The 15695-nt window shown below is 35.5% G+C and overlaps 1 protein-coding gene across 1 annotated transcript in view; it reads right to left on the reverse strand.

The window, feature by feature from the left end:
• Nucleotides 1–15695, reverse strand: part of SEC63 (SEC63 protein translocation regulator) — a 75468-nt gene that overhangs the window by 30718 nt on the left and 29055 nt on the right. Inside the window, exons 5-13 of the mRNA XM_040474315.1 lie at nt 13469–13530; nt 12837–12895; nt 11307–11357; nt 10204–10312; nt 7602–7696; nt 7365–7497; nt 5458–5550; nt 4521–4675; nt 2119–2266 (exon numbers count right to left, since the gene is read on the reverse strand). Of these exons, the coding sequence (XP_040330249.1) occupies nt 2119–2266; nt 4521–4675; nt 5458–5550; nt 7365–7497; nt 7602–7696; nt 10204–10312; nt 11307–11357; nt 12837–12895; nt 13469–13530 (905 nt within the window). The remainder of the gene's footprint in view (nt 1–2118; nt 2267–4520; nt 4676–5457; nt 5551–7364; nt 7498–7601; nt 7697–10203; nt 10313–11306; nt 11358–12836; nt 12896–13468; nt 13531–15695) is intronic.

The following is a 15695-nucleotide window of genomic DNA, read 5'->3' on the forward strand; positions in this document are numbered from 1 at the left end:
TAAAATAAAATAAAATAAAATAAAATAAAATAAAATAAAATAAAATAAGTTAAAATTTAAAAAATAAAATAGTCCTATGAAGCATTATTATTATTTCCATTTTAAAGAAGAAACTGAGGAGGCACCTGGGTGGCTCAGTCAACTGAGTACCCCACTCTTGATTTCGGCTCAGGTCATGATCCCAGGGTCATGGGATTGAGCCCTGCGATGGGCTCTGTGCTGGAGGGTGGACCCTGCCCCTCTCCCTCTCTCTCTCTCTCTCTCTCTGCCCTCGCCCCAACTCACACTCACTCTAAAATAAAAAAAGATAATTAAAAAAAAAAAAAAAAGAAAAAACTGATGTTCAAAACTAATGTAAAATTAAATGCCTGAGGTCACATAATGGCCATATTTGCACTGCCAAGTTTCAAACCCAGGTGTTTTAAAACAAAGTATAATGTGAGCACTGCTATACCACACCTTTCTTTCATACCGATATAAAAAAGGGTTCTGTTACTCTCTTAAACTATGCAAACCTCGTATTCACAAGACTTTAACTATATCATCAATGCCAGCCTGCCAGTCAGAAATAAGATAATTAGGACTAGTATTCCAAGTCACATTAAATTTATTTTTTTAAGGCAAAAACTTCCAAGATTTGTTTATATTAAAAAACACCTTTAAAAGTTTTCACAATGTTTTTGCAATTGTTTAATTTTTTAAAACCACATTTGCCAAAAAAAAAACAAAAAACAACTCTACACTTGCCACACATATTGCCAAAAGCTAAAGCTAGTAAGATAAGCTTACCATTAAAATTAGTAACATTAAAATAAATGTTAAAATAAATTACTACAACATCAAACAGATCTTATTCAAATATGTAAATAATTCATTTCACCTACAAGTTTTATCTGTAAGAGTTTTCTTCACTATGTATTTCCGCCTATAGATTTTTCTGAGCTTGTTATGTTTATTTTACATAGATGTAGATTAGCATACTATGTTGTGGCCTACATTAACACACTACCAGTTGGAAAAGAATGGCCTCCAACAAACTATCACTATCTCTCTTCAATTACTGGCTGTGAGGTGCAACAGCTAGGCACCAAGAAGGATACAATATCCTTTCTTCAATCTGGAAGTCTCCATTATCTTTCCATTATCAAATCTGGGCTACACATTCATCAACACCGCACAGTTGTATGTGCATGAGCACTGCACACGAGTTAATAGCTATAACTGTATCCACCGGCCATTTGATGCTTTACGGTGAAGAAAAAGCCTACAGGTGATTCTACACAGCCTCTAGGCAATGTGGGAGAGAGATCCACCATCTCCAGCACTAGATAATGCAGATGCCCCTTTCCTGCTTCTAAACTGCTTCTCCTCTCCCTCCCTTAACTATATTACTCATATTACACATTGGGACAGCACTGTGAAAATACAGTAAATTGTCTATACAAGAGGCTATGGAATGACATACATCATGAAGTTTCCCAATGAGGTTGAATATTCTTACCTTACTTCTAACAAGAAAATCTGACATTCATTTTTCTAAGCAGAATGTACTTTTTATAGCTCTTGATTATTATCAGAGTTATCTCTTAAGTCCCAAATTGGATTTTACTTGAATAGTTTCTATTTTCTTTTTTTACTTGCATAGTTTCTGATTTAAATTGGTCCTAAATGAAACTTTTACTGTTTTTAAGTGTTTGAAGACTCACAAACCCACAAGGAAATCCGAACTCTTCACCAAAGCAGTCCCTACATGTATCCTACACTCCAGCTGATTTGAAACCAGACTGCAGTTTTACCTTACTTTCTCAAACACCCCAATCTTTGAGTCATTTATCTCTTTTCAATTCCATTAGAATGCAAACTTAGAAAGGTAGAGGCTTTGTCTAACTCACCACTGCTTCCCGAACACCCAGATAAATGAGTGGCACTCAATAGTTGTTGAATGCATGAATGACACAACGTCCGTGTCATTCATTTCACACTTGCTTTATGATTCCTTGGTATTAATCCTATGTTTATATCCTCTTTCCTCAACTAGACTATAAGCCCCTTACAGACAGAAACCACCCCTAACACATCCTTGTATTTTTGGTCCCACAAAAATGTTCTCACACTTACCCTGTGATTTTATGTCCATAGTCACATATGGGAAACTCCCAAGGACAGCCATAACCTCCTCATATTTTTCATCTTCAAGGAAGTGCAGTAGATTGTGACGATCTGATTCTTTTAAACTCACCAAATCCTGGATAGTCTTAATTTTGTACTGAATTTTAAAAGAGAGAAGAAGAAAGAAAATAAATCCTAAAGTCATAGAATTTTTCACAAAAGGAAAATTAGCATGTTTACTAAAACAAAATCCAACAACTTTTAAAAAAATGTTAAGATTACACAGGGTCCCCAACTTACAATGGTTCTACTTAAAGCTTTTAAACTTTACAATGCTGCCAAAGCAATATGCATTCAGTAGAAACCATACTCCTGAGTTTTGATCTTGTCTAGGACTAGTGATATTTAATACAATATCATCATGATGCTGGGCAGCAGCAGTGAGCAATAGCTCCCAGTCAGCACGTGCTCACAAGAGTCAACAATCCATACACTTAGAACCACTCTGTTTTTCATGTTCAGTATTCAATAAATTATATGAGATAGATACTCAACACTTTACTATAAAACAGGCTTTGTGTTAGATGATTTTGCCCAAGTGTAGGTTAATGTAAGTGTTCTGAGCACGTTTAAGGTAGGCTAGGCTAAGCTACTGTATTTGGTAGGTTAGATGTATTCAATGCATTTTTGACTTAGGATATTTTCAACTTACAATCGATGGCTTTATGAGGATGTAACCCCACTATAAGCTGAGGAAGATCTACATACACATTTCAAAGCAAACAATACAACTTTATAGCATTTCATGGCCTTTTATCCAAGGAAATTCAAATTAAGAATTTTTTTTATTACAAAGTTAAAACAGAGTAATTTTTTAATTTTAGAAAAAATAAAGTTAGGAGGAAAAGACAGTAACATTCATAGACTCTTGACCCAAGCAAGAATGACTGTCATCTTCTATGCTCAGTTTGCTGACCCATATTTTCAATTTTAATGATAAAAACCTTTAAGAGTATGAATTTATCTCCAAGTGCAGCTGCATCCTTATGGTTTTACTATGCAATTTTCTCATTTTTGTTGTTCTCTAAATATAGCTGTTACTGCACTAATATCCATCTGGGCTAAAGGGATACTTAGCAGAGTGTTAATTTCCAGCCATTTGGTGCTAGTTAATTTTTACTTTTGCAGACAGGGATTAGATCATGAGGTGTGTGGAATGTCCACTTTTCTATTACAAAGTTTTCGATTAGAAATGTGAACAAATCAGGGCGCCTGCATGGCTCAGTCGGTTAAGTGTCCAACTTTGGCTCAGGTCATGATCTTGTGGTCCGTGACCTCGAGCCCTTTGTCGGGCTCTGTGCTGACAGCTTAGAGCCTGAAGCCTGCTTCAGATTCTGTGTCTCCCTCACTCTCTGTCCCTCCCCTGCTCATGCTCTGTCTGTCTCTCTCTCTCTCAAAAATAAAGATTAAAAAAATTTTTTGTTTTAAGTGAACAAATTTATAATTGCAATACAATTACCTGAAAGGACAGAAAACTCAAATGCAAATTTCTAATATACATTAGTTCTACCTTAATATATTATCAAATCCAGGGGCACCTGGGTGGCTCAGTCTGTTGGGCAGCCGACTACGGCTCAGGTCATGATCTCACGGTCTGTGAGTTCGAGCCCCGCATTGGGCTCTGTGCTGACAGCTCAGAGCCTGGAGCCTGCTTCCAATTCTGTGCCTCCCTCTCTCTCTGCCCCTTTCTTGCTTGGTCTCTGTCTTTCTCTCTCTCAAAACTAATAAACATTAAAAAAAATTAGAAAAAAAAAATACCATCAAATCCAATGTCTGTCTTCTGCCCATTGTGTCTAGTGTATACAAAGCAATATTTAAAATCTCCTATCAGAATTATAATTTTAGTTTTTTTCTTGTATTTCCAAGTTTTTTCATTTATACATATTTTTGCTACATCTTAAGATTCATTGTTGGATCTTTACTACAGACTGCATTTTCTAAATAAGAAGCATCTTTATTTGATCTACTTATTTTTTGAAAACTTAATTTTTTTGTTCCTATTCAACCGATAAACCATTGCCCAACCTTTAAGCCAGGTATTAATGACTAGAAAGCATACACTGCACTTCTACTTGTATATTTATTTCTGGTAACATAATATAAGGAATAAAGTGCTAATTGCTAAAATATATTGGACCCCAAAGTAGTAAAATAACTTACAGTAGGTAAAAGATTATAAAACACCTACCTAATCAAGAAATTGTTAACAGAACTACTTGAGGGATAGTTTTAGAGTGTTTAAGATATTCTAAACCTAAAAAATTCGTAATAAAAACTTTTAGAACACTTTTCTCGTTATTTAAGTAACATAACAAATGGGCAAAACAGATTTTAAAGTGGCAAAGAATTACCTTTTTATGATTAGAAACCCTTCTAAGATTGTCCTCTTCAATGTGAGGCAGCTGCAGAAGGGGAGACTTAAACTGCTGAAGGCCTTGCACAGCCATCTGGGAAAGCTTCATGCAGTTTTCTAGGGATGCCAAAGTTGGAGCACGAAACTCCCTTTCTTAGAAAGAACAGGAGGAAAAGAAAAAACAAGGCTGGACTTTTTATACGTTCAGGAGTATATAATTCATCACAATAACATGATTCATGCGACTATCCTTAACACCTCATATTTTAAGATCATAGTGTTGACTTTCCTTTAAAAGTTATAAGATACCAAAAATACACAAATTTGTTCAAATGCAATAATCATTATCCAGCAAGAAGCACTGATTTAACAGAAAAATTCTTTGCATCACTTCCACAAATAGCAAATTATCAGTATCAAATACTGACACCATGCCAAGAACTGACATCAGCCATAACAACAAACCACAACCATCATCTCCTTTCCTAAGAGTCTCCCTTTCCATTACTGACCACAAACTCCCTCATTCTTTTTCTTCCTCCTCACTCTTTTTTTCCCTTCATGTGAAAAACACTACATATCAGATAAATCATCGTTACGTCACTTAAAAGAATTATTTCAAACTCACTGTTAAAATACAGAATAACCTAACTCTAAAAATATTCAAAGGAAAGAAGAGGTATATTAAATATTTGCAAACAATAAGTGACAACAAACAATAAAACAATAAATTCAAAAACATGAGTTGTGATAAAGACTTTACATAACGGAAAATATAGGAAAGAAGTAAGAAAAACCATGAACAAAAGTGGGAAAGCTGACTCAACCTACGGGCAGAATTACTGTAGGTACTCATAAATCTTAGAACTATGAAGTGTAATCTGCATATGCTTGCAAGAAAAAGTACAACATAATTAATTACATTTCCACCTCACCTTCACGACTTCGGGCCATTATTATTAGTTGGCAGATTACATTAACCATTTCTTGAAGTAGGGCAGGGCATTTTTTCAACATAAACTGCTGATCTGCAAAACAAGAGAAAACCTGAAACGAATCATTCTACTTTTACAATTATAACATCTTTATCATCTACAGTCCAAGACTAATACTAAATTTAAGTTGTCCCACAAATATTTCACACGACCTAATAAGAATTTTGCAGGCTGAAGTTTCTCCTAAGCAGCACTGTCAAAAATCAGTCAGAAAATTCTAGCTCAGATATGATGTTTCAAATTTTTAATGTTACAAGTGTTGTGCTTTGTAAGTTAACTCCCTTGTTTGGAAGAAATAGTCTTAAACTTAATTCTAATCTTACTATATTTAAGAACCTTAAAAATTTTCTTCTTGTATACCTAAGTTTCTGTAACTATGAATAAGTCCAAAGACTAAAATTGATAGTGAATGTCAATTCCATGCAGAAAGAAGAGAGGGGATGATAAAGAGGGGAAGGAAAAGGAACGAGACAGAGTCATTTTTACTGCACCTAATAGTTAACTGTTAAGATCATCCATGGGGTTGGTACTCAACCTAAAAAAATATTTGTTCCCTGTTTCTTAGATAACTGGTAAAAAGGGAGATGGTTTTGTATCTGTACAGAACATTAGAATTACCAGTTAACTTGCAACTCCAATAACAATGCCTAAATAGAGATCCTTCATTCCATCTTAAGTATCCTATCTTATCATCAACCAATGATCATCAATTGCCCTTGTTTTCAAAGGCATTTGATTATATTATTGGCTTTAAAATGGCAGAGGAGGAGCTTCATTCAGAAAGAACATTTATTCCCGAAGGATAATAACTTTCTTTGAAAACTTCAAATGAAATCATGCAAGTAAAAAAAAAAAATGACAAATTCATGGTATTCCTGGAAACACCACTGTCCCAATCCACTACTTTTATTTATTTATTTTGTTTATGTTTATGTTTATTCACTCCCTGAGAGAGAGAGAGAGAGAGAGAGAGAGAGAGAGAGAGCAAGAGCGGGGAAGGGTCAGAGACAGAGGGAGACACAGAATCTAAAGTAGGCTCTAGACTCTGAGCTGTCAGCACAGAGCCTGACACGGGGCTTGAACTCATGAACCACAAGATCATGACCTGAGCCAAAGTTGGATGCTTAACCGACTGAGTCACCCAAGTGCCCCACTGCTTCTCTTTTAAATAGATAGGTGGCTGCAAATACTTAGGAACCTTTAAATAAAGATTAAACACTTTATCAGCAACCACAGCTGGAAGTGGTGGTGGTAGTTGTGGAGCTGACTGAGGTATTGATTATGAAATCCATTTTTTCTTCCCCCCAAAAGCTTATAAAATCTTTTTTAAAAAGTCACTAGGAATTTTTGTATAATCTGCAACTGACTAAACATTTTTCAGAGTATTCTCTCACCCTGAAATACTAAATTTTAACATTTGCCAAAATATCGGACTTAGACCTTCAAAATATCTGTGAAGTAATTATGTAGCATAAAGATTTCTTTTTAAATTTTTTTTTTTCAACGTTTATTTATTTTTGGGACAGAGAGAGACAGAGCATGAACGGGGGAGGGGCAGAGAGAGAAGGAGACACAGAATCGGAAACAGGCTCCAGGCTCTGAGCCATCAGCCCAGAGCCCGACGCGGGGCTCGAACTCACGGACCGCGAGATCGTGACCTGGCTGAAGTCGGACGCTTAACTGACTGCACCACCCAGGCGCCCCTAAAGATTTCTTTTTAAAAGATCCTTGAGCAATTATTTGATTGAGCAAAAAAGAACAGCAACAAAAACATTGCACCATGAAGTCTAATTAAATCCGTTGCTTTTGCACCATTAAAACCGTGCAGATATTAGAATCATAAATACCTTCTTCAAGGGTCTCAGGAATTTTCATTCTAGCAAGATGAGACAGTAAAAGAACTCTGGCTTTCAGGCTATATGGGCAGGTAAGTGGAGGCTCATTCTTCTTTAAATTAATGCTGCCAATTTCTCTGATTAGCTAGAGTAAATAAAATAATTATTAAAAATATCTATATACTGAAAAGCATTAACTTTAATACCTAAATGCTTATTATATCAAGGAATTTAGGACACAGGTCTAACCTGAGGTATTAGAATATTATCTGTTGGTCTGCTTGTGGCATCTTTGTTATACTGAGGATCAAATTCAGAGGCTCCAGCCAAAACCATGATAAGACCTAAGAAAACAAAAGAAATATAAAGGTAAACAAATAAACTTGCTCATCTATTAATTTCCTCTCCTAGGATACTTTATTAATGTAGAGTGAGGCAGTTTTCCAATTGCGCAAAAAGCTAAAAATCATCTGAACTCCAATACTAAGTATTCATTTCTCCAACAAAAAAGAAACATTTCACTTTTTAAAAAGTGGACAGTATTACTTATCACAAGTGAATATAAACATACATTAAGGACCCCAAAGAAACCGGATGCATTAAAATCACTTCAAATACCATCTGTTTCTAGATTTAAGCACGTGTTCCACAGAAACTTTCTACAGAGTAACTATTAAGTATCCCATACTATGTTAATAACTATTATGTGAACAAAGGGGGCTCTATGGTTAAACAAGGCTGAGAAACAATGAGGTAAAAGAGTTTTAGGTTTCTTCGCTTGATGACTTCTCAGAACCTTAAGTAAACTGAAATACTCTATAATTTACAGAAATTTTTATCATGGAACCCTGAAGGGTTTGCGGGACATGTTCTTTGAAATACACATGATTTGCAGCTACATACACTATGAGCATTACTTGTTAGTCTATACAAGCTCCTTATTTTTTTAAATAATTTTTTTAAAATTTACTTATTTTGAGAACAAGAGAGGAGCAGAGAGAGAGGGAGAGAGAGAAAATCCCAAACAAGCTCCACACTGTCAGCACAGAGCCCAGTGCAGGGCTCGAACTCAGGAACCATGAGATCACGACCTCAGCTGAAATCAAGAGTCAGAGCCTTAACCAACTGTGAATCACCCAGGCGTCCCTGTTCAAGCTTTTTAATGACCGGCACTATAGTCACCTATAGTCATCAATCTCACCTTCCAGCAGAAAATACATACCATGTGCTCACTAAAAGCAGGACAATGTAGAGCTTAAGGGCACAGACCCTGGAGTTTTCACTTCCTAACTAAATGATGTAGGACAATATTCTTCACCTTTCTATGGGTCTCAGTTTCTCCCAATGTGCCTGACACACAGTAAGCACAGTAATATGTGTAAGCTACCTCTATCAAATGTTTTCATGAAAACAACTATTCCTGAGACAACTATGTAAATGATACCAACACTAAAGTAACCAAGGATATATAACCAAGCCCACCAGCTAAAAAATGCTTTTCTGATAGTACTGTATAAGGCTAAGTACCACACTCAGGAATAAAACAGAAATCAAGTTCACTGATGCAAAAAACACGTTAAAAGACATTATAAACATGAAACATTTTCATAAGGGGCTAAGTTTCCATATTAATATTTCAATCCAACATAAGGAAGAATGACATGTGTGCATAAGGGAGAGTAACTCACTCATTCCTCAGAAATAAAAGATCTGCTCACTTCTCAGAAATAAAAAATCTGTTCACACAGTCACATGACCCTGAGGAGTCTCTTTCTCATTACCAAAAAAATTAGTTAAATTGGCAAATCCAAAGTACAGACAAGTCCATTTAGGTTTTGGAACAAAAATGTATTCTCCAGTGAGACACAATTTAAAACTTTAAAACGTGTATCATCTCTTTTTTTTCCCAGAAGAAGAGAAGCAGGGCTTGTCTATGACAGGTCTATGATTTCTGCAGAGCAGAGATTCTGAAAGGCAATAAACACTACATACTCCAAGGATAAAATTTACAGTGTTAGCTTTATGGAATCAAAGAAAGCATCTTAAATGGAACTTTTTTTTTGCTAAAAAGAAATTCTGAAATAAGACTCTGGGAATGAAATATCCTGACAGTTTTCTTTCAGCATGCCCAAGACCTGACTTATTTTACTGAGATTAATACAGTGTAATGTACCGATTTAAGGCTTGGGAACCAGACTGCTTGAGTTCGATCCTGACTCTACCACTTAATATTTCCTTAAGCTCAGTTTCCCCATCTATCAAATGTGCTTAAAAACAGTAAAGATTAAATGAGTTGGGGTGCCTGGGTGGTGCAGTCGGTTAAGCGTCCGACTTCAGCCAGGTCACGATCTCGCGGTCCGTGAGTTCAAGCCCCGCGTCGGGCTCTGGGCTGATGGCTCAGAGCCTGGAGCCTGTTTCTGATTCTGTGTCTCCCTCTCTCTCTGCCCCTCCCCCATTCATGCTCTGTCTCTCTCTGTCCCAAAAATAAATAAACGTTGAAAAAAAAAAATAAATTAAAAAAAAAAAAATAAATAAATGAGTTAATATCTACATAATCCATAGTAACGCCAGGCATACAACAAATACTCAAGAAATATTAGCTAGCAATATTACAAAGTTAACCCACATGAAGCTTTACCATAAAATTTGTAGGGTAAAAAACATATATAGCTGAGTAAACGGAAATAATAGAAATACATGTGATAAAGGGTACCAGCCACTTTCCTCCAGCTTTAGTTATATGAACTGAGTATAAAACTGTGAAATAAAAGGTTTCCAGTGGAGTATGTATCAACTCCAAATAAATGACTCAGAAAATAATCTACTATCACAGATACTTAAATTTACTCACGTTTCATATCCATATTTCGGGTTTTATAAACAAAGTATGTATAAATCTGTGTTGTGCGTATTAGAATCTGGTCTCCACTATAGCGTATTGAGCGATACCACCAAGAGCCCTAAAACACAAATAAAATTAAACAATAAATAAAGCATCAAAACCACAATAAATATTAAGTCTAATGCAGAATATGTTACAGTCAAATTTCCTAAGCATTCATAAAACCAGTAACAATACCTGAGCTTTAGAACAAATGCCTTTGTTACTTATTTCAAATTATTTAGCAAGTATTTATACTGCCCAACACCTAAACACCAACCCACCTCACTACATATGTATGATTAAACCATTTCAGTTTCAGCTAGAAACTGAACACAAAACAGAAACGAAACAACCCATCACTATAAAAGCAACAAGCTGGTTCCTGACACGCAGTATGGATTCAATAAATATTTGATAAGTGGAGGACAATTTTACAGTCGATATACTACTTTCATTCACATGACTCCATACAGCTGGATCCTCACATAATAAACCTATGAAGAAGGCAAGACAGGTTAATTATTAGTCTCACTATGGGACTCAGGAACTGTAAGATCAGAAAGAAAACCACCAGTCACAAAAGTAACAGTAAAATCATAAACTTTATGGTATTTCCATATTGACATATTATGCAGCTGTTTTTAAAAATGAGGTGTATCTCCAACATAGGAAGCAAAAGAAGTCACAGAATGATAGAAAGACCACATTTTTTAAAAAGTGTGTACGTAAACATAATCCATAGAAAAATATCTGAAAGGGAGAACACCAAACTTAGCAGTGATTATCTCTAACAAAGAAATGAAGTTGAGGAAGACGGTAAAGGAAAACATTTCAAACTCTACATATACCTGTATTATTTCACTTATATGTAACTTTTGTATGGGAGGAGATATACTTTCACATACTTAAATGATATCACCTTTAGAAAACCTTTAAAGTATAGATGAATAGAAGATTCTTAAAATTCAAGGATCAATGGATTATATTCTAATACAAATTATAGGAGGCTCCAAAGCACCCCACCAATTCCCTTTCCAAAAAAAAAGTTAATAAAAAGAGCTAGCACTTACCACAACAACTGGAAGGATAACCATGAATGCCAATCCATATACAAGTAAAACCTAGAATTGAAGAGAAAAAAAATTATGGCTTTCACAGGTAAATTATAAAAACATCCATGAACACTTACCTTGAGGCTTGCGTGGGGGAGGCACTAACAAAAGCACTCTTCAGGGAGCGTGGGTGGCTCAGTCAGTTAAGCATTTGACTCTTGATTTCGGCTGAGGTCATGACTTCAGTTACTGAGTTCGAGCCCCACATCGGGCTCTGTGCTGACAGCACGTAGCCTGTTTGGGATTCTGTCTCCCTCCCTCTCTACCCCTCCCCCATTTGCTAGCTCTTAAAAGAAAAATGAACTCCTAAAAACAAAAAAAAGCACTCCTCTTATATTATTTCATTTAATTCTTACTTCATTTTCAAATTTTTCAAAGCTACTGTTATTATTTTTCTTTTGCAAATAGAAAACCTGCAGCACACATAGGTTACAGGACTTGTCCTAGGTCACACAGCTAGTAAGTGGATTGGAATCCAGGCATTTCAATTCTAAAACTTATGCTCTTATCCAATATAACAAGTCACCTTTTAATTTGCTCTGTAAATAATACCAGCAAAACAGCTTTTATAAATTATATTTTCCTTCCAGTCAGATACTTATAGCTCTACACGTTAGTAAGTAGTTAGTGCCTTGGAAATAAATGATAGAATCCTGGTTCCTTATCAAGGAGCAACTTCATAATGTTCTATTTACAAGTAATTTCTGTCTATTGGTCTTAGATTTTTCTCCTACTGCTTGATTCCAAATCTGGTAGCTAACTATCCTCTTCTCCAGTATTCCCACAGTAATCCTAAGCATGATAGACACACTTACACACAGAAAGCATATATCCCTAAGATAACAAATGTTTGTCAGCCATAAAATAACATTAAATAGCCATTTTCAAAACAAATTACAGACTATATGAATTCTTTTATTGCTTCAAAGATAGCTCCTAATCATTTTTAAGATATGTGAAATAGGGAAACATCTATTCCTGAATAGTAAGTTAATTCCTGATGTTTCAGAGTTGTAAAATCTATCACCAAATAAAAGTCTGATACCCTACTGCCTCCCTAAGTACCATATGGAATATATATCATTAATTTAACATATATTAACATTAATTTCACCTGGGTAAATGTGAAATGAAGGATAATTTAAATGTTGAGCACTACTTAGGATAGATACCATATAAAACCACAGTTCCCCAAACCAAGGAAATGACCCAACCTGAAACTACCTCCAAAAGAAATCACCACAGCTTTAAGGTTCTAAAACAACATTTAGAACACACTGCCCTTCCTCTGAAGAAAAACAAGCAAAAAAAATCCATACCGCCCCAAACAACAACCTAATAATGGGAACCAATTCTTTTCTTTATTATATAAAAAGTTTTCATAATACACAGTTAAATTAAAGACAGCATAACAGTATTTTGATATAGCTCTCTATAGTACTAAGATCTATCTAGCACATTATATGTGTCCTATTTACATGTACTCACCAAAATTGAGTTTTTCTGGTCAACTATCCAAGCTGGCAGGGCAATTCCAAAGCTTGTGGCTAAAATAGGAAGAGTATTTCTGAAGAATCTGCACTTCCAATTTTATTTATTTATATTTCAAAATTTGCACCCCAACCCTTCCCCCCCCAAAAAAAATCTTTCAGAAAGATTATATTATGTGTGTTCCCATTACAGAAAAGTCGATGGATTTTTCCAGAAGTGGGGGCAGGGGGGACTCGACCAAAGTATATGAATTCCTTCTTAGTAAATCTAAATTTTTTTATATGTCATTATGTAAACACTATGAATATATGATAAAATGTTTAAAGTCAGTAAAGAAAAACAGACTGTTTTCATCCAACTTTTATCAACTGCTAATTGGAAATTAATGACAATGATCACTCTTCTCAATCTGAGTTCTATCTTTCAAACTGGCTGCTAGAAAGAAAAATAAAAATTAGCTAAAGGAAACTCAATTTACATATCCATTTAACTCCTTGAGGTTATAATTTTCCTATTCACAAACTAAGAATCAAAATATTCCTTTCAATCTATTAATATTTTCACTTAAATACACAAACACACACACACACACTATATCACTAGTAATTTTTGATTATTATTTACCACACCTTGAGGGCCATCTGGATTTCCAAACTCTTCCCAGTTTTTCCGGGACTCTTCATCAGTTAAACTAGCATTAAGAACAAAATTGCAAAATTAGAAAACCACATCTGCAAAGTACTCACATATACAAACTCTATTAATGAACCAACTCATTTGTTATAGATATTAACTTCAGGAAATCAAGAAAAGCCTCTCTGAAATCAGATAAAAAGAAAGAGAAGAAAGCAAGGAATTCTACATTAAAGAAAATGCTAACTATTGAGACTTTAGAGAAATTCCTGGTTGGCCTGTGGGTTCTGAAGTTTTGCCAGTTCAAGTTGGAAGATAAAACTTTAGAAATTTTCTAAGCAAGCAGGGAGGATTACAGGGACTTTTTTCTTATATCCTTATACATTTTCCAAAATTTCTTCAATGAGCTTTGCTTATACTTTAATAATATACACCTACTTATAAACCCACTACAAATTAATAATAATAATCCCTCCAAAACTGGTACCACATTCTCAAAAGAAAAAAATGAACACCTGGAAAATTCCAATGCTACAGAAAAGGTCATTTTGCATTGTGCTGAGGTCACAATTTTCTCCTAAAACAACTGCCAGAAGGACTAGGGAAAAACCTGCTGAAACGATGCTTTTCTAATCCAGCAATATAAAAGTGACAGAGTGATTTTAAAAAATTTTTTTTAATGTTTACTTTTAATTTTTTTTTCAACGTTTTTATTTATTTATGGGACAGACAGAGACAGAGCATGAACGGGGGAGGGGCAGGGAGAGAGGGAGACACAGAATCGGAAACAGGCTCCAGGCTCTGAGCCATCAGCCCAGAGCCCGACGCGGGGCTCGAACTCACGGACCGCGAGATCGTGACCTGGCTGAAGTCGGACGCTTAACCGACTGCGCCACCCAGGCGCCCCATTAATGTTTACTTTTTGAGAGAGAGAGAGAGAGCGAGCACAAACTGCGAAGGGGCAAAGAGAGAGGGAGACACAAAATCCAAAGCAGGCTCCAGGCTCTGAGATGGCGGCACAGAGCCCAACACAGGGCTCAAACTCCCAAACCATGAGATCATGACCTGAGCCAAAGTCAGACATTTAACCAACTGAGTCACCCAGGCGCCCCCAGAGTGATTTTTTTAACACCTAAAAAGAAATATAACCTTTGACCTGGGCAGTGGTCCAAGGCACAAAATGAGAGTGGTTTTATTTCAGATCCCAAAATAGGTATTAAAAAAAAAACACTGAAAGAAATTTTCAATTCCTTCAAAAACTTTACGTTGTTAAGGAGACAAGGCAGACACACACAAAAATGACCAGTAAGATCGTAAGAAAGGCATTTTTGAAATCCATGTGGCAAAAGATTATGTTTATGTCCAAATCTAATTTTAACAGTATTTCTATTTCCCAGAACATATGCACATAGGATACAATGTAGTTTTCTATTCAACAAAGCTCCACAGTAAGAGACAGAATGCAGAAGTACCTTTAAAAAAACAGCAACAATTTTCAAAGAGTTCAATTTTTTTTCACCTAAACCATAATTTCTATCTTCTATTATTTTTTTTTAAGGTAAGCTCTACACCCAATGTATGGGCTTGAACCCATAACCCTGAGATCAAGAGTTGTATGTTCTACCAAATGAACCAGCCAGGTGCCCCCCTATTTTTGTTTTTTTTAATTGAAGTATAGTTGACACACAATGTTACATTAGTTTCAGGTATACAAGATAGTGATCTGACAAGTTTATACGTTATGCTATGCTCACCACTAACATAGCTACCATCTGTCACTACACAATGCTATTATAATACCATTGACTATATTCTCTATGTTGGGCCTTTTATTCCTTCTATAGACTTCTTAGACTATTATCTATAAACTTATTTTTTCTATAACTGTAAGTCTGTATCTCCCACTCCCCTTCACCCATTTTGCCCATTCTTCCATCCCATTCCCCTTTGGCAACCTGTTTGTTCTCTATATTAATGGGTCTGTTTCTGCCTTTTGGTTACTCCTTTGCTTTGTTTTTTAAGTCCCACATATAAGTGAAATCATATGATATCTGCCTTTCTCTTTAGCATAATACCCTCTAGATCCAGGTCCATCCATGTTGTCACAAATGGCAAGATCACATTCTTTTTTATAGCTGAATAATATTCCATTGTATAAATGAATACCACATCTTCATCCATTCATCTATCAATGGATACTGAGTTGCTTCTATACCTCGGCTC

This window comes from Herpailurus yagouaroundi, unplaced genomic scaffold (genome assembly GCF_014898765.1).
Source record: "Herpailurus yagouaroundi ecotype Mexico unplaced genomic scaffold, PumYag 139, whole genome shotgun sequence".
NCBI lineage: Eukaryota > Metazoa > Chordata > Mammalia > Carnivora > Felidae > Herpailurus > Herpailurus yagouaroundi.